General features: G+C 41.3%; 1 protein-coding gene across 3 annotated transcripts in view; it reads right to left on the reverse strand.

Moving 5' to 3' along the window:
• ZNF484 (zinc finger protein 484) overlaps positions 1-20,057 on the reverse strand; it is a 33,101-nt gene extending 13,044 nt beyond the window's left edge. The window contains exons 1-4 of one of the 3 annotated variants that reach the window (XM_043567286.1): positions 19,858-20,057; positions 14,264-14,308; positions 6,447-6,504; positions 5,820-5,946 (exon numbers count right to left, since the gene is read on the reverse strand). In XM_043567286.1, coding sequence (XP_043423221.1) covers positions 5,820-5,946; positions 6,447-6,491 — 172 coding nt within the window. In that variant the 5' untranslated portion in view covers positions 6,492-6,504; positions 14,264-14,308; positions 19,858-20,057. Of the gene's footprint in view, positions 1-5,819; positions 5,947-6,446; positions 6,653-14,263; positions 14,309-19,857 lie in introns of those variants that run through there. The other 2 variants (XM_043567287.1, XM_043567284.1) reach the window with 2 other exon arrangements.
• Positions 20,058-22,054: the final 1,997 nt, after the last annotated feature.

Consider the following 22,054-nt stretch of genomic DNA (forward strand, 5'->3'; position numbering starts at 1 on the left):
ACATTTGTGGGTCCAATTCTGAAGTCTCTATTCTATTCCATTGGCTATGTGTCTGTTTTTATGCCAATACCATGCTGTCTTCATGATTACAGCTTTGTAGTAGAGGCTAAAATCTGGGATTCTGATGCCTCCCGCTTTGGTCTTCTTCTTCAAAATTACTTTGGCTATTCGGGATCTTTTGTGGTTCCATACAAATTTTAGGATTACTTGTTCTAGCTTCGAGAAGAATGCTGGTGCTATTTTTATTGGGATTGCATTGAATGTGTAGATTGCTTTGGGCAGTATTGACATTTTAATAACATTTATTCTTCCAGTCTGTGCGCATGGAATGTTTTTCCATTTCTTTGTATCTTCTTCAATTTCCTTCATAAGCTTTCTATAGTTTTCAGCATACAGATCTTTTACATCTTTGGTTAGGTTTATTCCTAGGTATTTTATGCTTCTTGGTGCAATTGTGAATGGGATCAGTTTATTTCTCTTTCTGTTGCTTCATTATTGGTGTATAAAAATGCAACTGATTTCTGTATATTAATTTTGTATCCTGCGACTTTGCTCAATTCATGTATCAGTTCTAGCAGACTTTTGGTGGAGTCTATCGGGTTTTCCATGTATAATATCATGCCATCTGTGAAAAGTGAAAGCTGACTTCATCTTTGCCAATTTTGATGCCTTTGATTTCATTTTGTTGTCTGATTGCTGATGATGCTAGAACTTCCAACACTATGTTAAACAACAGCAGTGAGAGTGGACATCCTTGTCGTGTTCCTGATCTCAGGGGGGAAAGCTCTCAGTTTTTCCCCATTGAGGATGATATTAGCTGTGGGCTTTTCAAAAATGGCTTTTATGATGTTTAAGTATGTTCCTTCTATCCTGACTTTCTTGAGGGCTTTTTGAAAGAAAGGATGCTGTATTTTGTCAAATGCTTTTTCTGCATAGATTGGCAGGATCTTTGCAGATCTTTTCTTTTATTAATGTGATGTATCACATGGATTGATCTGCAAATATTGAACCAGCCCTGCAGCCCAGGAATGAATCCCACTTGATCATGGTGAATAATCCTTTTTATATGCTGTTTGATTCGATTTGCTAGTATCTTGTTGAGATTTTTGTAGCCATATCATCAGGAATATTGTTTTGCTGGGTCTCTGTCTGGTTTGGGAATCAAAGTAGTGCTGGCTTCATAGGATGATTCTGGAAGTTTTCCATCCCTTTCTATTTTTTGAAACAGCTTGAGAAGGATAGGTATTATCTCTGCTTTAAATGTCTGGTAGAATTCCCCTGGGAAGCCATCTGGTCCTGGACTCTTCTTTGTTGGGAGATTTTTGATAACTGATTCAATTTCTTTGCTGGTTATGGGTCTGTTCAGGTTTTCTATTTCTTCCCATTTGAGTTTTGGAAGTGTGTGGGTGCTTAGGAATTTGTCCATTTCTTCCAGGTTGTCCAGTTTGTTGGCATATAATTTTTCATAGTATTCCCTGATAATTGCTTGTGTTTCTCAGGGATTGGTTGTAATAATTCCATTTTCATCCATGATTTTATCTGTTTGGGTCATCTCCCTTTTCTTTTTGAGAAGCCTGGCTAGAGGTTTATCGATTTTGTTTATCTTTTCAAAAAAACAACTCTTGGTTTCATTGATCTGCTCTACAGTTTTTTTAGATTCTATATTGTTTATTTCTGCTCTGATCTTTATTATTTCTCTTCTTCTGCTGGGTTTGGGGTGTCTTTGCTGTTCTACTTCTATTTCCTTTAGGTGTGCTGTTAGATTTTGTATTTGGGATTTTGCTTGTTTCTTGAGATCGGCCTGGATTGCAATGTATTTTTCTCTCAGGACTGCCTTCGCTGCATCCCAAAGCGTTTGGATTATTGTATTTTCATTTACATGTTTCCACATATTTTTAAATTTCTTCTCTAATTGCCTGGTTGACCCATTCATTCTTTAGTAGGGTGTTCTTTAACCTCCATGCTTTTGGAGGTTTTCCAGACTTTTTCCTGTGGTTGATTTCAAATTTCATAGCATTGTGATCTGGAAGTGTGCATGGTATGATCTCAATTCTTTTATACCTATTAAGGGCTGTTTTGTGACCCAGTATGTGATCTATCTTGGAGAATGTTCCATGCGCACTCGAGAAGAAAGTGTATTCCGTCACTTTGGGATATAGAGTTCTAAATGTATCTGTCACGTCCATCTGATCCAATGTATCAGTCAGGGCCCTTGCTTCTTTATTGATTCTCTGTCTAGATGATCTATCCATTGTTGTAAGTGGAGTATTAAAGTGTCCTGCAATTACCACATTCTTATCAATAAGGTTGCTTATGTTTGTGATTAATTGTTTTATCTATTTGGGTGGTCCCAAATTCAGTGGGTAGACACTTATAATTGTTAGCTCTTCCTGATGGATAGACCCTGTAATTATTATATAATGCCCTTCTTCATCTCCTGTTACAGCCTTTATTTATTTATTTAAAAAAAAAATTTTTTTTCCCAACGTTTATTTATTTTTGGGACAGAGAGAGACAGAGCATGAATGGGGGAGGGGCAGAGAGAGAGGGAGACACAGAATCGGAAACAGGCTCCAGGCTCTGAGCCATCAGCCCAGAGTCCGACGCGGGGCTCGAACTCACGGACCGCAAGATCGTGACCTGGCTGAAGTCAGACACTCAACCGACTGCGCCACCCAGGCGCCCCACCTGTTACAGCCTTTAAAGTCTAGTTTGTCTGATATAAGTATGGCTACTCCAGCTTTCTTTTGACTTCCAGTAGCATGAGAGATATTTCTCCATCCCCTCACTTTCAATCTGAAGGTGTCCTCAGGTCTAAAATGCATCTCTTGTAGACAGCAAATAGATGGATCTTGTTTTTTTATCCATTCTGATACCCTATATCTTTTGGTTGGAGCATTTAGTCCATTTACATTCAGTGTTATTACTGAAAGATATGGGTTTAGAGTCATTGTGATGTCTGTAGGTTTTATGCTTGTAGTGGTGTCTCTGGTACTTTGTGGTCCTTGTAACATTTCACTTACAGGGTCCCCCTTAGGATCTCTTGTAGGGCTGGTTTAGTGGTGATGAATTCCTTCAGTTTTTGTTTGTTTGGGAAAACCTTTATCTCTCCTTCTATTCTGAAGGACAGACCTGCTGGGTAAAGGATTCTCAGCTGCATATTTTTCCTGTTCATCACATTGAAGATTTCCTGCCCTTCCTTTCTGGCCTGCCAAGTTTCAGTAGATAGGTCTGCTACTACCCTTATGTGTCTACCTTTGTATGTTAAGGCCCGTTTATCCCTAGCTGCTTTCAGAATTCTCTCTTTATCCTTGTATTTTGCCAGTTTCAGTAGGATATGTCATGCAGAAGATCGATTCAAGTTATGTCTGAAAGGAGTTCTCTGTGCCTCTTGGATTTCAATGCCTGTTTCCTTCCCCAGATCTGGGAAGTTCTCAGCTATGATTTGTTCAAGTACACTTTCAGCCCCTTTCTCTCTTCTTCTTCTGGAATTCCTATGATACAGATATTGTTCTGCTTGATCGCATCACTTCGTTCTCTAATTCTCCTCTTGTACTCCTGGGTTTTTATCTTTTTCTCAGCTTCCTCTTTTTCCATAATTTTATTTTCTAATTCACCTATTCTCCCCTCTGCCTTGTCAATCTGTGCTGTGGTCACCTCCATTTTATTTTGCACCTCAATTATAGCATTTTTTTAAATTCATCATGACTATTTTTTAGTCTCTTGATCTCTGTAGCAATAGATTCTCTGCTGTCCTCTATGCTTTTTTCAAGCCCAGTGATTAATTTTATGACTATTATTCTAAATTTTTGTTCAGTTTTATTGCTTGAATTGGTTTTGATCAATTCGTTAGCTGTCGCTACTTCCTGGAATTTCTTTTGAGGAGAATTCTTCCGTTTCATCAATTTGGCTAGTTTTCTGTCCCTTATGCATTTTAAAAGCTTGTTGTGTGCTCTGCACCTGCGAACACTGCTATATTAAAGGAGGCTCATATATACTGTCCAGAGCCCGGCCCTTCAGGAGGTGTTTTTTAAGGGATTGTTACTTGCTCTCTGTTTTTGTGACTTCGGTTATTTTATTACCCTACTCATAATAATATTTTGGACCCTCCACCGGATGTGCTTTGATTTATTCCTTGGAGTAGCCCTGGAAAGGAAAACAGATAGACAAACAGGAGACAAAAACACCAAACACACAAATAACACAAACAAACAAAAATCTAAAGACTAAAAACAAAACAAAAAACAAAAAAACAGACTACAAGGAAAGAAGAGGGTGGAGGTGGTGTTGATGGAAGAGCACATACAAGGACAGAAATGACAGGAGTGGGGTGGAGTGGGGGGGAGGGGGAAGAAAAAATAAACACTGATTAGGCAGAGAGACTAAAAGGCTTAATCCAGAGAGAGAGAAAGGAAAAAAAAGAAGGAGGTGGGGAAAATGAAATGAAGATAAAGTTACCCAGAGAAATTATATGGCTTAATTATTTCAGAGAGAGAGAAAGGACTGTAAAGAAGGAGGTGTAGAACATGTATCAAGACAATGGATTAAATATGTCTGTTTAGACAGACCAATAACCAGAGTTATTGGGAGGGAAGAGATAAGGAGGAGAAATGGAGAGGGGGAGGGAAGAATTATCTATATATCCAGATTGACCTAGTTAATCCAGGCAATGCTGCATCGCTTGTCAGGGTAGCTGTCCACAGGGTCTGTGCCCCTCTGGTGGATAGCAGTTACCCAGTGCAAAGGGGCGTGGTTTGGCGTTTTCTGGACCCACCTCCACTGTGGGCCCAGGAGTGATCCCTGAGGCCCCGCCTTGGTGGTGGTGGGGAGTGGGGGAGGAAATGGTGATTCCCCCAGTCTCTTCTCTACGGAGCTGGACCCGGTGGACTCAGTTTGAGTCACCCTCACTGTGCCACGGGCACAGACAAGAAGGTCCTTCTCACTCTGCCAACTCCCCTGACCCTGCGCTTGGCTAGGATTCAAAGTCCCACCCTGTGCACTCTGGCACTGGGGAAGTGCCTCTCAGTGCTGCGATATGTGGTCCCCGCTGGCTTTGTCTGTGCCACAGCCACTTCAGGGAGGACCACCTTCTCCTACTGCGCACACAGCCACTGCCCTCACCATGAGCCCCCAAGGCTCCATAGCACTTCAGGCAAACGGCGGCCTTCTCCTCCTGCAGACTGCGCCCTCAGCCTAGCCACTGTGCCCAGGGGTGGCAGACGCAGGCAGATTCTGTACTATCGCGCAGCTCTCCAGGGAGGGAACCACTTTCTCCAGCTGCGGGCTGAGCCCCTGACCCGCACCCAGGCCTGGTTCCCCTCCTCCCTAGGTGCGTGAACAGGGAGCCGGCCCCAGTTCAAAGAAAGCCCCGCAGTGAGAGATTGGATCCCTCCCAGTCTCAGTCCGAGGTCTTTCTCCTGTCCAGATACCGTCCTACACTTCCCTAGCCACTCTTCGTTTTGTCTCTCCGCAGAAGGGGGTCCCTCCCCTCCATGTCCACGTGGCCTTTTTTTTTATCTCCCCTAGTTCACAGTTACCCACCTATCTTTTTTCCAGCTTTCCCATTTTCATCCTAGTAGATTCAGTCTCTTTTCCTCCCAGGTTCTGGTGTTCAAAGTCCTTTGGCTTCCACACTTCTTTGTTTGAGAGATGCAGGAAGTATGGATTCCCCCTACTTCTCCGCCATGTTGGCCCCTCCCAGACCTGCAGCCTTTAGAATTCCCACATATCACAGAAATTCCACAGATTTAAAAAATTCCACTGAGAATGCAAATATACTCAAACAGGTACAGCCTTATCCCCAGGGGAGCTGTGCTTACCCACTGAGATCAAGTTGAAATAGTTTTCCAGCATCACATCCCTGTACAGGCTTTTCTGAGCAAGGTCCAATCGTTGCCACTCCTCCCTGCTGAAGTCTACCATTACATCCTTGAATGACACTGACCCCTGCAAAAACACATTCCTATTCAATGTGAAGAATGGAAACAAGGTATTTAGGAACTTACTTTTAATAATTTTCATCATGCTACAACATATAAAGTTCTCACTAAACACCTATATTTTATATCATTATTTGAGGGAAAATAAATCTCATTAAAAATATCATGCTGGTGCCTGGGTGGCTCAGTCAAGATTAAGCCTCCGACTTTGGCTCAGGTCATAATCTCGTGGTTCGTGAGTTTGAGCCCCACATCAGGCTCTGTGCTGACAGCTCAGAACCTGGAGCCTGCTTCGGTTTCTGTGTCTCCCTCGCTCTCTGCCCACCCCCCACCCCCCACCCCCATGCTCTCACTCTCTCTCCCTCTCAAAAATAAGCATTAAAAAAATATATAACCACAGAATCTGCCCCAAAGCCAAGAGCACACTTTACACACTGTATGTTAGCCAATTTGATAATAAATTATATTAAAGTAATAAAAATAAATAAATAAATAAATAAATAATGCCATTCTTTCTGTAGTACTGATAATATTCTGGGTTGTTTTGGTCATTTTTTTTGGTATGCTGTGGAAATTCATAAAACTTTATGATTTGTGCATTCTTTTCTATGCCATATGTCATTAAAACTTCATTTAAAAGATAAAATATATTCTGCCGTTCATTTTGCACTTACCAATTCACTGAATAAGTCCATTCTTTCTTTAAAAAAGATAATTAAGGGGCGCCTGGGTGGCGCAGTCGGTTAAGCGTCCGACTTCAGCCAGGTCACGATCTCGCGGTCCGTGAGTTCGAGCCCCGCGTCAGGCTCTGGGCTGATGGCTCAGAGCCTGGAGCCTGTTTCCGATTCTGTGTCTCCCTCTCTCTCTGACCCTCCCCCGTTCATGCTCTGTCTCTGTCCCAAAAATAAATAAACGTTGAAAAAAAAATTAAAAAAAAAAAAGATAATTAAAATAGGCACTTTTTTTTTTTTAACAGTGTGGTACTAGCATAAAGAGAGACATATAGGTCAATGGGATGTAACTGAGAATCAAGAAATAAACCCTCATATTTATAGTCAACTGATATTCAACACAGGTGTCAAAACAACTTAAAATCAGGGAAAAAAAGGATAAAAGAATGAAGTTGGATACCTACCTCATACCATATTAAAAAAAATAGCTCAAAATGGGTCAAAAGCCTAAATGTTCTTATATTTAGCCAAATTTACACTTTAGCTAAAAGGGTAAATCCTTGTGATGCTCGATTTGGCAATGATTCCTGGGATATAAAGTCAAAAGCACAAGCAACTAAAGAAAAAAGTAGAGGAGCAAGTGAATGGCTCAGTCAGTTAAGCATCTGACTTCAGCTCAGGTCATAATCTCGCAGTTCATGAGTTCAAGCCCCCTTGTCAGGCTCTGTGCTGACAGCTCAGCACCCCAACTTATACTCTGTCTGTCTGTCTCTCTCTCTCTCTCAAAAATGAGTAAACATTAAAAAAAGTTAAAAAGAAAAAAATAAGTAGGACTTTATCAGAATTAAAAACTTTGTGCTTAAAAGGATATCATCAAGAAAGTGAAAAGACAACCCAAAAACTAGAACAAAATTTTTGCAAATTATATGTCTGGTAAGTGACCTGTATCTAGAATATATAAAGAGCTCCTGTAACTCAATAAAGCATAAATAATCCAATTAAAATGAATAAAGGACCTGAATATACATTTCTCTAAAGATCCACAAATGGGGAAAAGCACATGTAAAGATCCTCAGTACCTTTAGTCATAAAGGATATAGAAATCCAAATCATAGAGATACCCCTTCAAATTCACTAAGATGACTATAATAAAAAAGATATTTAATATTGTTAGTCATCAGTGGTATATTTCCACGAGGATGGCTTCAATTAAAAAAAAAGATAATAATAAATGGTTAGTGTGGAAGTGGAAATATTGGAACCCTTGTACAGTGATAGTGGACATGTAAAATGATATAACCACTTTGAAAAACACAATTTCTCAAAAAGTTAAACACAGAGTTACAACATGACCCAAAAGGTCCACTTCCAGATATATACCCAATAGAAATGAAAACATTTGTCTACATAAAACTTGCACATGACAATTCATAGTAGCATTATTCATAATATTCACAGTAAAAAGGAATAACATATTGTAGTCTGAGAAGACAGAGGGGGAATGTGGGGCAGAGGCAATATTTGAGAGGTATCAGTGAACAACATTAGCCCAAAGATTCAAGAAGCTCCTCAAATCCAACTTTATAAAACTGCAAAGACTATAAAAAATGGTAACAGTAATATCTAGTGATGTTTAAAATACATGTCAAATCTAGGGCGCCTGGGTAGCTCAGTCGGTTAAGCATCCGACTTCAGCTCAGGTCATGATCTCATGGTCAGTGAGTTCAAGCCCCGCATCCAGCACTGTGTTGACAGCTCAGAGCCTGAAGCCTGCTTCGAATTCTGTGTCTCCCTCTCTCTCTGTCCCTCCCTCCCTCATGCTCTGTCTCTCTCTGTCTCTCAAAAAGGAATAAACATTTAAAAAAATAATAATAAAATACATGTCAAATTTAAATGCATGAAAATAAGAATGCAAAGATGAGAGGTGGTAAATGGAATTAAGATGATTTGGTATCCCAGAATTATTGAGAAGGGGGTAGAAATAACAACGACTTAAAGATGAATACTGTAATACCTAGGGTAAAAAAAGAATGTATACAATGAGCAAGTTAACAAAGGAAAAAATTAAATTTTGATAATCTAAAAGAAGATTAAGAAAGGAATGTAAAAATAATATTAAATAGATGGTTCAAATATAAAATTAATAGTAAGATAGTATATATAAGTGCAAGTATATCAGCCATTACATTAAATGTAAATGGACTTGGGAGCCTCAATGGCTCAGGTGATTAAGCATCTGACTCTTGATTTTGGCTCAGGTCATGATCTCACAGTTGGTCCTCTCTCTCTCCCTCTCCCTCTCTCTCTGCCACTCCCCCAATGGTGCTCTCACTCTCTCAAAATAAATAAACATTTAAATGTAAATGGATTAAACATTCAAGATAAAGCAAAGATTGAATAAATCCCACTTGATCATGGTGAATGATCCTTTTAATGTATTGTTTTTTAAAAAAAATTTATTGTTATTTATTTTGAGAGAGCTAGAGAGCAAACAGTAGAGGGACACAGAGAGAGGGAGACAAAAATCCCAAGCAGGTTCTGTGCCATCAGTGCAGAGCCAGATGCGGGGCTCAAACTCACAAACCCTGAGATCATGACCTGAGCCAAAATCAAAAGTCATACATTTAACCCACTGAGCCACCCAGGCACCCCCTTTTAATGTATTGTTGAATGTAGTTTGCTAATATTTTGCTGAGAATTTTTGTATATGTTTCATCAGGGATCTTGGTCTATACTTTTGTAATGTCTTTGTCCGGTTTTAGTATCAGGGTAATGCTGGCCTTTTAGAATGTATTTGGAAGCTTTCCTTCTTCTTTTATGTTTTGGAATAGTTTGACAAGAGTAGCTTTAACTCTCCTTTACTTTTTTTTTTTAAGTTTATTTATTTGAGAGAGAGCAAGCAAACGGGGAAGGGGTAGAGAGAGGAGAGAGAGAAAATCCCAAGCAGGCTCTGAGCTCTAAGCACAGAGCCCAATGCAGGGCTCTATCTCACAAACTGTGAGATCATGACCTGAGCAGAAATATGAGTCAGGCGCTTAAGCTACTGAGCCACCCAGGCACCCCTTAAACTCTCCCTTAAATGTTTACTAGATGGAGCACCTGGGTGGATGAGTCGATTGAGCATCTGACTTCATTCAGCTCAGGTCATGATCTCAGTCGTGAGTTCGAGCCCCACATAGGTCTCATGGCTGTCAGTGCAAAGCGGGCTTTAGATCCTCTGTCCCCCTCTCTCTGCCCCTCCCCCACTTGCACTCTCTCAAAAATAAATAAACATTTAAAAAATAAAAAATAAAATAAATGTTTGCTAAAATTCACCTGTGAAGCCATCTGGTCCTGGACTTTTGTCTGTTGGGTTTGTTTTTTTTTTTTTCATTATCAATTCAATTTCACTACTAGTAACTGGTCTGTTTAGATTTTGTATCTCTTCCTGATTCAGTTTTAGAAAATTATATGTTTCTAGGAATTTATCCATTTCTTCCAGGTTTATTCCTGGGATACAAGAATGGTTTAAAATTTTTTTTTTTCAACGTTTATTTATTTTTGGGACAGAGAGAGACAGAGCATGAATGGGGGAGGGGCAGAGAGAGAGGGAGACACAGAATCGGAAACAGGCTCCAGGCTCTGAGCCATCAGCCCAGAGCCCGACGCGGGGCTCGAACTCCCGGACCGCGAGATCGTGACCTGGCTGAAGTCGGACGCTTAACCGACTGCGCCACCCAGGCGCCCCCAAGAATGGTTTAATATCCACAAATCAATCAACATGATACACCACATTGACAAAATAAAGATAAAAATCATGTAGTCATCTCAATAAATGCAGAAAAAGCATTTGACAAAATTTAATACCTGTTCATGAAAAAAACAAAAGTAAGACTTTCAACAAAGCAGGTTTAAAGGGAATATATTTCTGGGCACCTGGGCGGCTCAGTCAGTTGAGAGTCTGAATCTTGATTTCAGCTCAGGTCATGATCCGAGGGTTGTGGGACTGAGCCCCACACTGGGCTCTGTGCTAAGCATGGAGCTTGCTTAAGATTCTCTATCTCTCCTTCTGCCCCTCCACTTCCCTGCTCACACTCTCTCTCACTCTAAAATAAAATAAATAATTAAAAATAAAGGGAGTATAGCTCAACATAATAAAGGCCGTAAATGACAAACCTACAACAAACATATACAATGGTGAAAAACTGACAGCTTTTTCTCTAAGATCGGGGGCAAGACAAGGATGTCCACTCTCATCACTTCTATTCAACACAGTACTGGAAGTCTAGGCCACAGCAGTCAGAAAGGAAAAAGAAAAGGCATCCAAGTTGATAAGGAAGAAGTAAAACTGTCATTATTTGCAGATGACATGGTACCATACACAGAAAATCCTAAAAACTCCACCAAAAAAATATTAGAAATAATAAATGAATCCAGTAGAGTTGCAGATACAAAATTAATATACAAAAAAAGATATTGCTGGGGCGCCTGGGTGGCTCAGTCGGTTAAGCGGCCGACTTCAGCTCAGGTCACGATCTCGCGGTCCGTGAGTTCGAGCCCCGCGTCAGGCTCTGGGCTGATGGCTCAGAGCCTGGAGCCTGCTTCCGATTCTGTGTCTCCCTCTCTCTCTGCCCCTCCCCCGTTCATGCTCTGTCTCTCTCTGTCTCAAAAATAAATAAAACGTTAAAAAAAATTAAAAAATTAAAAAAAAGATCAGACTTGCATAAAAAAAAAAAAGATATTGCTTATGTTTCCATATACTAATATAAAGTAGCAGAAAGAAATTAAGAAAACAATTCCATTTACAACTGTATCAAAAAGACTAAAAGCCTAGGAATAAACTTAATGAAAAGAGATGAAAGACCTGTACCCTGAAAAACAATAAAGCATTAATGAAAGAAAGAAACTAAAGACAATACAAACAAATGGAAAGATATGCCATGCGTATGGATTGGAAGAATTAATATTGTTAAAATTCCATATTACCCAAAGCACTCTATAGATACAATGTAATTCCTATAAAATGCCAATAGTATTTTTTACAGAACTAGAAAAATACTAAAATTTTTATGGAACCACCAAAAAAACCCAGGTAGCAAATGCAATCGAAGAACAAAGCTGGGGGTAGCACATCCAATATTTCAAGAGATACTACAAAGCTACAGTAATCTAAACAGTATAGTACTAGCACAAAAAACAGACACATATCATTGGAATGGAATAGGAGGCCCAGAAATAAACCCAGGCTTTATATGGTCAATTAATCTACAACAAAGGAGGCAAGAATATACCATGGGAAAAGCCAGTCTCTTCAATAAATGGGTGTTGGGAAAACAGGACAGCTACATGTAAAAGAATGAAACTGAACCACTTTCTTACACCATACCCAAAAATAAATTCAAAACGGATTAAAAACCTAAATGTGAGACAGGAAACCATCAAAATCCTAGAGGAGAACACAGGCAGTAACCTCTTTGACATCAGATTTAGCAACATGTTTTTAGATTATGTCTCCTCAGCCAAAGGAAACAAAAACAGTAATAAACTGTTGGGGCTATGTCAAAATAAAAAAACTTCTACATAGTGAAAGAAACAATCAGCAAAATGAAAAGGCAACCTACTGAACAGGAAAAGATATGTGCAAATGGTACACTGAATAAGGGGTTAATATCTGAACTATACAAACAACTTATACAACTCAACACAAAAAAAAAACCCCACAAATAATCTGGTTAAAAATGGATAGAGGACCTGAAAAGACATTTTTCCAAAAAATGAGATATGGGGCACCTGGATGGCTCAGTTGGTTGAGCACCTGATTCTTGATTTCAGCTCAGGTCATGATCTCACGGTTCATGGGTTTGAGCCCAAGTCGAGCTCCATGCTGACAGCTCAGAGCTTGGAGCCTGCTTGGGATTCTGTATCTCCCTCTCTCTCTGCCTCTCCCCTGCATGCACTGGGTCTCTGTCTCTCAAAAATAAATAAACATTAAAAACATCTTTTTTTAAGTTAAAATGCAAAGAAGAGATAAATATTATTGAAAAAATATATAAGAATATGCTTACTATAAAATAAGTCCTCCTTCAAAAAAAAAAAAAAAAAAAATCAGTGAACGACTTCCACTCCTGGAAAGATGGGAACAAATGCACTCATCTCTCCTCATTCCACTACGCCCATCTAGAAACCCTAGACATCATCCATAAACAATCTGAGAATACTCTGTAAGGCTAAAGAATAAGAGACAAACTGGCTAGGGACCTCAGGAACCAAGGAACTACACAACATTAGTTCCTGAAGACTGCCTCATACAGCCCTGACAGGTGCTAGAACATTCTACAACCCAGAATCACCAAGAGCACACAAAGAGAGCTCAAAGAAAAGTCTGCTCTCTCTAGCTAAGAGATCAGCAAAGGGGCAACCTAGAAGGCAGAAAAATTTTAGGCAAAATATACTCTAGCCAAACACAACAGATTAAAAACCCAAAGAAACAAAAAACTTTGGGCCTGACCCCACGCCCACCAGTAAAGACCCAGGGAGTGGCCTAGACTCCCACTCTTGCCTGGCTGAACAAAGATGCCCCTTCACATTCCAATGGTGTGGTGTGGGAAAAAGCAGGGGGGAACTGGAACTTTCATTCATACACAGTAGTAATAAAAAAAAAAAAAAAAAAAAAAAAGACCAATATTTCCCATTAATATAAGTCCTCAACAAAGTATGAGCAAATAAAATACATAAAAAGAAGTATATACCGGGGTGCCTGGGTGGCTCTGTCGGTTAAGTGTCTGACTTTGGCTCAGGTCATGATCTCACGGTTTGTGGATTCCAGGCCCACGTCGGACTCTGTGCTGACAGCTTGCTCAGAGCCTGGGGCCTGCTTCAGATTCTGTGTCTCCCTTTATCTCCGCCCCTCCCCTGCTCACCCTGTCTCTCGCTGTCTCTCTCTCAAAAATAAATAGACATTAAAAAAAAAAAAAAGTATATGCCATGATCAAATGGGGTTTACTCAAAGGTTGCCAAGGCTGGCTCAGTATGTGAAAATCAATGTAATCCATCAGAGCAGTAGGCTAAGGAAGTAAAATTCCACAACCAAGTCAACTGATGCAGAAAATCAAAATTCAACACCTATTCACGATAAAACCTCAAAACTTGGTTTCACAAGGTAGTCCTTGGACAAGCAGCAATGACACCCTGTTGGAATCCCAACCCTATTGAATAAGAATCTGAAGTCACGTGCCAGCGAGAGAAGCACCGCTCTGTAATGATGGAAACCCTGTCAGTGTATTGCTAACAGTGTTCTTGTTGAAGACACTGTTCTGTCTCCATTCATCTGAAGAGCCATCAGAATTTTTCTCAAGCATCAAGAACCAGGCAATCTTTACTACAGATGAAATAAATTACTTATCAACAATATAAACCAGTATCTCATTTTCATTATTGCTATGTCTTTCACGGAGACCAGAGACAATCTCACAGTTCAAAGTTCATAGCTGTATAAAATCACAACTCACATATATCTATACTCCAAGCTTGACTTGGAGTTGATAGTCACTTCTTTTTTTCCCTCTGATCTTGGTTTTTATTAATTTATACTTGTCCATCTTACGATATGGGTTATTAGATGCTTCCTAAAATCCACTAGAAAACAAAACAACAAATAAATAAATAAGAACTCACCAGGGACTTGGTCATTTCTGGCTCTTCTGGGAAAGAGGCAGAGATCTGAGAAGAGATGAACAGAGTGACCAATGAGAGAAGGAAGTGTGCCAGAGTCCCACACATGGACATATACATCATTTAGCATCCATGCACCTGACCCAAAAAACTCATTTCCAGGACATCATAAAAAATCATCCTGAATTGGGGCGCCTGGGTGGCGCAGTCGGTTAAGCGTCCGACTTCAGCCAGGTCACGATCTCGCGGTCCGTGGATTTGAGCCCCGCGTCGGGCTCTGGGCTGATGGCTGTTTCTGATTCTGTGTCTCCCCCTCTCTCTGCCCCTCCCCCGTTCATGCTCTGTCTCTCTCTGTCCCAAAAATAAATAAAAAACGTTGAAAAAAAATTAAAAAAAAATCATCCTGAATTGCACAAAAATTTAATTTATTTTTTTAATGTTTATTTATTTTTTGAAAGAGAGAGAGAGTGGGGGAGGGGCAGAGAGAGAGAGGGAGACAGAGGATCCCAAGCAGGCTCTGCACTGTCAGTACAGAACCCGACATGGGGCTCGAACTCATGAAATGATGACCTGAGCCGAAATCGGATGCTCAACTGACTGAGCCACCCAGGCACCCCTGCACACAAATTGAAAAGCAGAAATTTCACCACAGCATGGCTAACAACAAAATTAAAAGGCTAGAACATACTGATACCCAATAACTATAGACTATTTAAATAATTTGTGGACCATCCTGAAAACATAAAGACACATAAAATTAAATTACAGTAGAAAAATATGTTAAACGGCCAAGTAAAAATAAAAAGATGTACCAAATAGTATGGTTTCATTTTCACTGAACAATATGTGTGTACATACACATGCACACATACACGCATAGACACATATATGAGTGCATTCATACACAAGAAAGAAAATTGTCTGGGAGGAAATATACTACCATGTTAACAGATATATTATTTGGGTGGTGGTAAAATTATAGGTAATTTTTATATTCTTATAAAACAAAGTAACTTTTTTTTTTAATGTTTGCTTATTTGGGGCACCTGGGTGGCTCAGTTGGTTGAGCCTCCAACTTAGGCTCAGGTCACGATCTCGCGATTTGTGGGTTCAAGCTCCGTGTCAGGCTCTGTGCTGACAGGTTGGAGACTGGAGTCTGCTTCAGATTCTGTGTCTCCCTCTCTTTCTGCCCCTTCCTCACTCATGCTTTGTCTCTTTCTCTCTCTTAAAAATAAACATTAAAAAATTGTTTTTAATAAATAAAAATAAATGTTTATTTTTGAGAGAGACAGTGAGCGGGAAGGGGCAGAGAGAGAGAGAGAGAGAGAGAGAGAGAGGAGAGGTAGAGAAAATCCCAAGCAGGCTCGCTGCTGTCAGCACAGAGCCCAATGCAGGGCTCGCTCCCACGAACTCTGAGATCGTGACCTAAGCTGAAATCAAGAGGCAGACAGTCAACTGAGCCACCCAGGCGCCCCTGGAAGCAGGTTCTAATCAAGACACACACATTGGTCATTGTGTCCCTTTGACCCTAGACCTATCCTCCCCAATATTTTTTCATGATAGACTTTTAAAATTAATTTTTGCTTTGAACTTTTATATTAAAAGTATTCCTATTAAATATACTTTTCATGTCTAAACTCTGCCAACAAATATTGGGCCAAGGTGGACTGGAGTCTGAAAAAGTGATTCTGAAGGCTCACTATGTGCTCTGATACCAGGGATCTGTGGAAACACAAAGAGATCCTGCAGAGACAGTGCCACATGGTGACAGCCACTCAGCTGTCCTCCCAAGAGCCTCATACGGTGTGGGACGGGTGGTACAGGGGAACAACGAGAATTTGGAGCCAAATCAATGTATGTTTGAATCTCAGTTCCTCCATCTTCTAGCGTGACAACCTAGAGAACTCACTTCAATCTCTGTTTCCCCATCTTCATACTTTTTAGATAAACAAACTTACAATACTTGAAAAACACTCAGACAGGTGTGGCATATAAATACTCCCTAAAATTAGTTACTGATATTATTACAATATCAGTAATCCATGTAGAATGCAATCACTGTACCAGATGTCATCTGACTTCACAGCCCCCTCAAGTAAGTCGTCACCAACCCCGACCCCCAGTTCCTCACTCGCACTCCACAAGTGGCTCCACTGTCAGTTGCTGCACACTGACCTCCTGCGAGAGCCATTACTCACACCTCAGAATCACTGGTTCCCATAGCCTGCTGCTCACAGACCCCAAATCATTCATTCCACAGTCCCTGATCACAGAGCCTCCAACACTCTAACCTGATCGTTCCGGCTTGCCAGCAGTAAATTCCATGCCCCACAAAGGAAAAATTCCTCCTATATGTCTTTCCTCTATTCTCGATACTTCTGGTCATCAAGTGTGTGTGTGTGTGTGTGTGTGTGTGTGTGTGTGTTGGAAAAGGTCGGGGGTGGGGAAGGAATCCCTACACTAAGCAATTCTGCAACACCAGCCGAATGTCCTACAATTTAACTCAATTCTGGCATCATCTGCTTGGAGTTAGCATCAGATCACACAGGTTGAGGGCTCACTCTCATGAGAGTGCCCCCTGCCCCAACTTCAAATGCCAATCATAAGCCCAGGCTGTTACTTGTGCTTATTAACTGGCTGTAAATCAGAGGTTCCCAGGACCCCCAGCTCGGGTTCCATTAATTTGCCAGAGCAGCTCACAGAACTCAGGATAACATTTGGCTTATTGGATTACCGATTGATTATAAAATGACATACCTCAGGAACAACCAGATGGATGAGACGCATAGAGCGAGGTATATGGGAAGGGGTGCCGCACTCTCCCAGCATCTCTATGTGTTCAATCCAGAAGCTCTCCAAACTCCATCCTTTTGGGGTTTTATGGACGCTTCATTATGTACAGATGATTATTTAAATAACTGGCCATTGGTGACTGACTCAACCTCCATTCGGGGAATGGGTTTCAAGTTCCAACGCTCTAACCACATGGTTCACTCCCCTGGCAACCAGCCCTCCTCGAGTGGTTATGGAGAGACTTTCGAAAAATTACTTCATTGACGTAAACTCAGGTGTGGTTCAAAAGAATTTATTAGGAATGATGACAACATCCATTTCACCTTCGTCTCTCTGGAGCAATTTCTGGAGTCAGGAACAAAAGGTGCCCTGTGGCTCTTATCATTTAGGAAATGACAAAGGTTTTAGGAGCTATGTGCTGGGAACCATGGACTAAGACTAAAATACTTATTTCTTATTATATCACAATCACATGCCCCCATTGCTGGCCTCCACACTTTCATCACCACCCACCATGCATCTTCATCAATCATCCCAAGAGTCCCAATCCCAGATGCACCTGCACTGGCACCAGGTACCCAAGCACACTTCCCACCACTCACACCACTACTAGGCCTGTACCATTAGCCTTCCCCACAAACTTACGCACACACACGCACACACACACACACACACACACACACACAGAGGAAGGAACCCAATCAATGATCAAATCTGGGGATACTCTTGAATTTTAAAGATAATCAAAAACACGTAAATCCAAAGCACATGTGAAATAACAGATTATTTACAGAGAAAATTTTCAGAAAATCAAGACGCCTCATCTGCAGTAAATTAAATGATATCAGAAATGTATCTAAAAGGCCTTTTCTGGGGCACTTGGGTGGCTCAGTCGGTTAAGTGCCCAACTCTTGGTTTTGGCTCAGGTCATGATCTCATGGTTCGTGAGTTCAAGCTCCATGTTGGGCTCCATGCTAATGGTGCAGAGCCTGCTTGGAATTCTCTCTCTCTCCCTCTCTCTCTGCCCTTCCCCTGCTCTCTCTCTCTCAAAATAAATAAATAAACTTAAAAAAAAAATCTTTAAAAGGCCATTTCTCTGTGAAGGCTAGAGAAAGACATTTTCAGAAATAAAAGTACTTGCAGAGTACCTCTATCTTTACCTGGCGAAAATACTTTAAAAAGTATTCCAAATAATGTAAATTGAATCAGATGAGATCTCCCAAAGAAAAATACTGTTCAGCAATAATTTTTGCAAGAGATATGATTATAAAAAAGGACAAGAGTGGTGATGGGATGAGGCCATTAAAGGTAAAATTGATAATATTCTATGATAAAACATTTCTAATTAAAACATAAGAAAAAACGTAAGTTATATGGGGTGTAGAATGGACACAATGAACAGAAACTTAATCACTACAATGAAAGTAGAAAGTATGAAACAAAAAAACGGGGCACCTGGGTGGCTCAGTTGGCTGAGCTTCTGACTTTTTTTTTTAATTAATTAATTTATTTATTTATTTATTTATTTATTGTTTAATTTACATCCAAGTTAGCATATGATGCAACAATGATATCAGGAGTAGATTCCTTAATGCCCCTTACCCATTTAGACCATCCCCCTACCCCCAACCCCGCTGACTCTTGACTTCTGCTCAGGTCAGGATCTCATGCTTCCCGGGATCAAGACTGGTATGGTACTGTGCTGACAGGAGCCTGCTTGGGATTCGCTCTCCCTCTCTTTCTGCTCCTTCCCTGCTCATGCTTTCTCTCTTTCTCTTAAAGTAAATAAGGAAGAAAGGAAGGAAGGAAGGAAGGAAGGAAGGAAGGAAGGAAGGAAGGGAGGAAGGAAGGAAGGAAGAAAAAAAATATGGCGCCTGGGGGGTTCGGCTGCTTGAGCATCCAACTTGGGGTCTGAGTTCTGAGTTCCAGCCCCGCTTCGGGTGAGCTCAAGGTCTGCTTCTGGCTCCAAGCTGACAGTGCAGAGCCTGAGTGGGATACTCTCCCTCTCTCTCTTCCCCTCGCTCACTCACACACTCTTATCAAAAAATTAAATAAACTTAAAAAAATAAATAGTAACAAACTGATAAGCTTAAAAGACAAAATCAGGGGCGCCTGGGTGGCGCAGTCGGTTAAGCGTCCGACTTCAGCCAGGTCACGATCTCACAGTCCGAGAGTTCGAGCCCCGCGTCGGGCTCAGAGCCTGGAGCCTGTTTCCGATTCTGTGTCTCCCTCTCTCTCTGCCCCTCCCCCGTTCATGGTCTGTCTCTCTCTGTCCCAAAAATAAATAAACGTTGAAAAAAAAATTTAAAAAAAAAAGACAAAATCAGTTAAGATCTCAATCTCTCACCCCTCATATCCCTCATTCCTCATTCTCAACAGCTACCCACCTCTACTGACCCCACGACCCCATGTCTCCCCGCAGACCCACCGTTAGAGATCCCACCATCTCGATCTCTCCCTCACGGATCCACCTTCCGGACCCCACCGACCCCATCTGTCCCCACGCAGATCCACCGTCCAGACCCCACCGACCCCATCGCTCCCCGCGGATCCACCGTCCAGACCCCACCGACCCCATCCCTCCCCGCGGACCCGCCCTCAGAGATCCCACCGACCCCATCGCTCCCCGCGGATCCACCGTCCAGACCCCATCGACCCCATGACTGCATGCACTGCCCGCCCCCGTCAGTGGCCGGACTGCTAACCACGGACCTCAGCGACGCTTCGTCACTCATCTCCCGAGGCTCCCATCGCAGCACTCACCTACCCCTCGCCCACGCCCTCTCAAAACAGTGGCCGTTTGCCTCAGGTGGTGACTAAATCCGGCCGACTTCCCTTCTCGCTCAGCCCCACTCTCTGCGGGATTCCTCACGGGGCCGCCCGGGTGTGCGCATGCTCAGCAGCGGTTCCTCGGCCCCAGCTCGCGAGTACTTAACATGGCTCGCTGCTGAAAGCGGCTCCCTCCAAATGGCAGGCCCGCGCCAACATGGCGGCGCCCATTAGGCGCCCAGGCGTGCAGGCGGCCATGTTGACGTGATGTAAAGACCGTGGAGCTCGGAGTTGTCTCGGGAAACGTGGTTGGGCGGAGGTGCTCCTCTGGGACTCAACCAGGAAACAACCAGAGCGAGACAACCCGGAAACAACAACCGAGACCCTTCCCCTCGCTCCCGTGTACCCAATGCCACCATTTGAGACAATCAGCAATGATAGAACGCTTCACCCCAAAAGAGGAAGGTACACATTTTATTCAAGCACCCACGCAGCATTTGCCAAACTAGGTCACAACCTGGGTCATAAAACAAATCAAATTTAGTAAAACGTAAATCATACAGCCTAGTTCTCTGGACACGGAATCAAACTAGAAATCACCAGAAAGACAACAGGAAATTAACACTTGTAAATTAAGTGGGGGTTTTTTGTTTGTTTGTTTGTTTGTTTGTTTGTTTGTTTAAGAAAGAGCGCAAGCTGGGAAGGAGCAGAGAAGGAGATAGAATATCTGAGGCAGGCTCTGTGCTGACAGCAGCAAGCCCCATGCAGGGCTCCAACTCACAAACCATGGGATCATGACCTGAGCAGAAGTCCAGCACTCAACCAACTGAGCCACTCAGGTGCCCCTAACACGTGTAAATTAAGCAACACAGTTCTAAATAATCCATGGGCCAAAGAAGAAGTCTTAAGGAAATTTTAAGAATACAACGAAATAGGGGTACCTCGGTGGCTCAGTCGGTTAAGCGTCTGACTCTCAATTTCAGTTCAGGTCATGATCTCACGGTTTGTGGGATCCAGCCCTGCACTGGGCTCTGTGCTGACAGTGCAGAGCATGCTTGGGATTCTCTCTCTCTCTCCCTCTCTCTCTCTCCGTGCCCCACCCCACCCTCGCATTCACATGCATGTTCTCTCTCAAAATAAGTAAACATTAAAATATATATTTTGAATTAAATGATGAATATATAACTTATAAACACTTGTAAGTTGCAGTAAAAGTAGTGTTTAAAGGGAAATTTATGGAATTGATTGCATAGTTTAGAAGGGAAGAAAGAACTAAAATCAATAATCTAAACTTCCATCTTAGGAAATTAGAGAAGAGCAAGGTATTAAATATTATTATTAAAATGGTATGGATATTAAATATTAAATATTGAATTCAATATTAAAAGGACAAAAAAGGAATTTTTTAAGAATTTAATTTTTTATAAGTTTTAACTTCACAGCAAAATTGAGAAGGTACAGAGATTGCCCATATCCTTGTAGCTCCCATAGGTCCACAGCCTCCCCCTATTAATATCCTCCTCCAGACTTGTACATATGTTACAATTGATAAATCTACATTGATGTACCATAATCCCCTAAAGTCCATAGTTTACATTATAGTTCGCTCTTTGTGTTATATAGTCTATGAGTTTGGACAGATATATAATGACAAGTATCCATCATTATGGTACCCTCTGTGAATATCCTCTGTTCTCTGCTTATTTCTCTTCCCCTACCTCAAACCTTGGAAACCATTTACCTTTTTTCTGCCTTCATAGTTTTTACTTTTCCAGAATATCATATAGTTTTCCAGAATGTCATATACTATATCCTATAGTATATAGTACATAAACTTTGGCTTCTTTCACTTAGTAAATTTTTCGTGGCTTGAAAGCTCATTTCTTTTTAGCACTAAATAATACTCCATTGCTGGGGTGCCTGACTGGCTCAGGTGGTATCTCAGGGTTGTAAGTTTGACTCCCATGTTGTATGTAAAGATTACTTAAAGTTTATTTATCCATTCACCTGCCAAAGGACATCTTATTTGCTTCCAAGTTTTGCAATTATGAATAAAGCTGCAATAAATATTTGAGCATAAGTTTCCACCTCCTTTGGGCAAATACTAAAGAGTGCAAATGCTGAATCATATATTGAGTATATTTAGTTTTATGAGAAACTGTCAAACTGTAGTCCAAAGTGGTTGTGCTATTTGCATTCTCATCAGCAATAAATGAGAGTTCCTTTGCTCCA

The sequence above is a fragment of the Prionailurus bengalensis genome, chromosome D4, assembly GCF_016509475.1.
Source record: "Prionailurus bengalensis isolate Pbe53 chromosome D4, Fcat_Pben_1.1_paternal_pri, whole genome shotgun sequence".
NCBI lineage: Eukaryota > Metazoa > Chordata > Mammalia > Carnivora > Felidae > Prionailurus > Prionailurus bengalensis.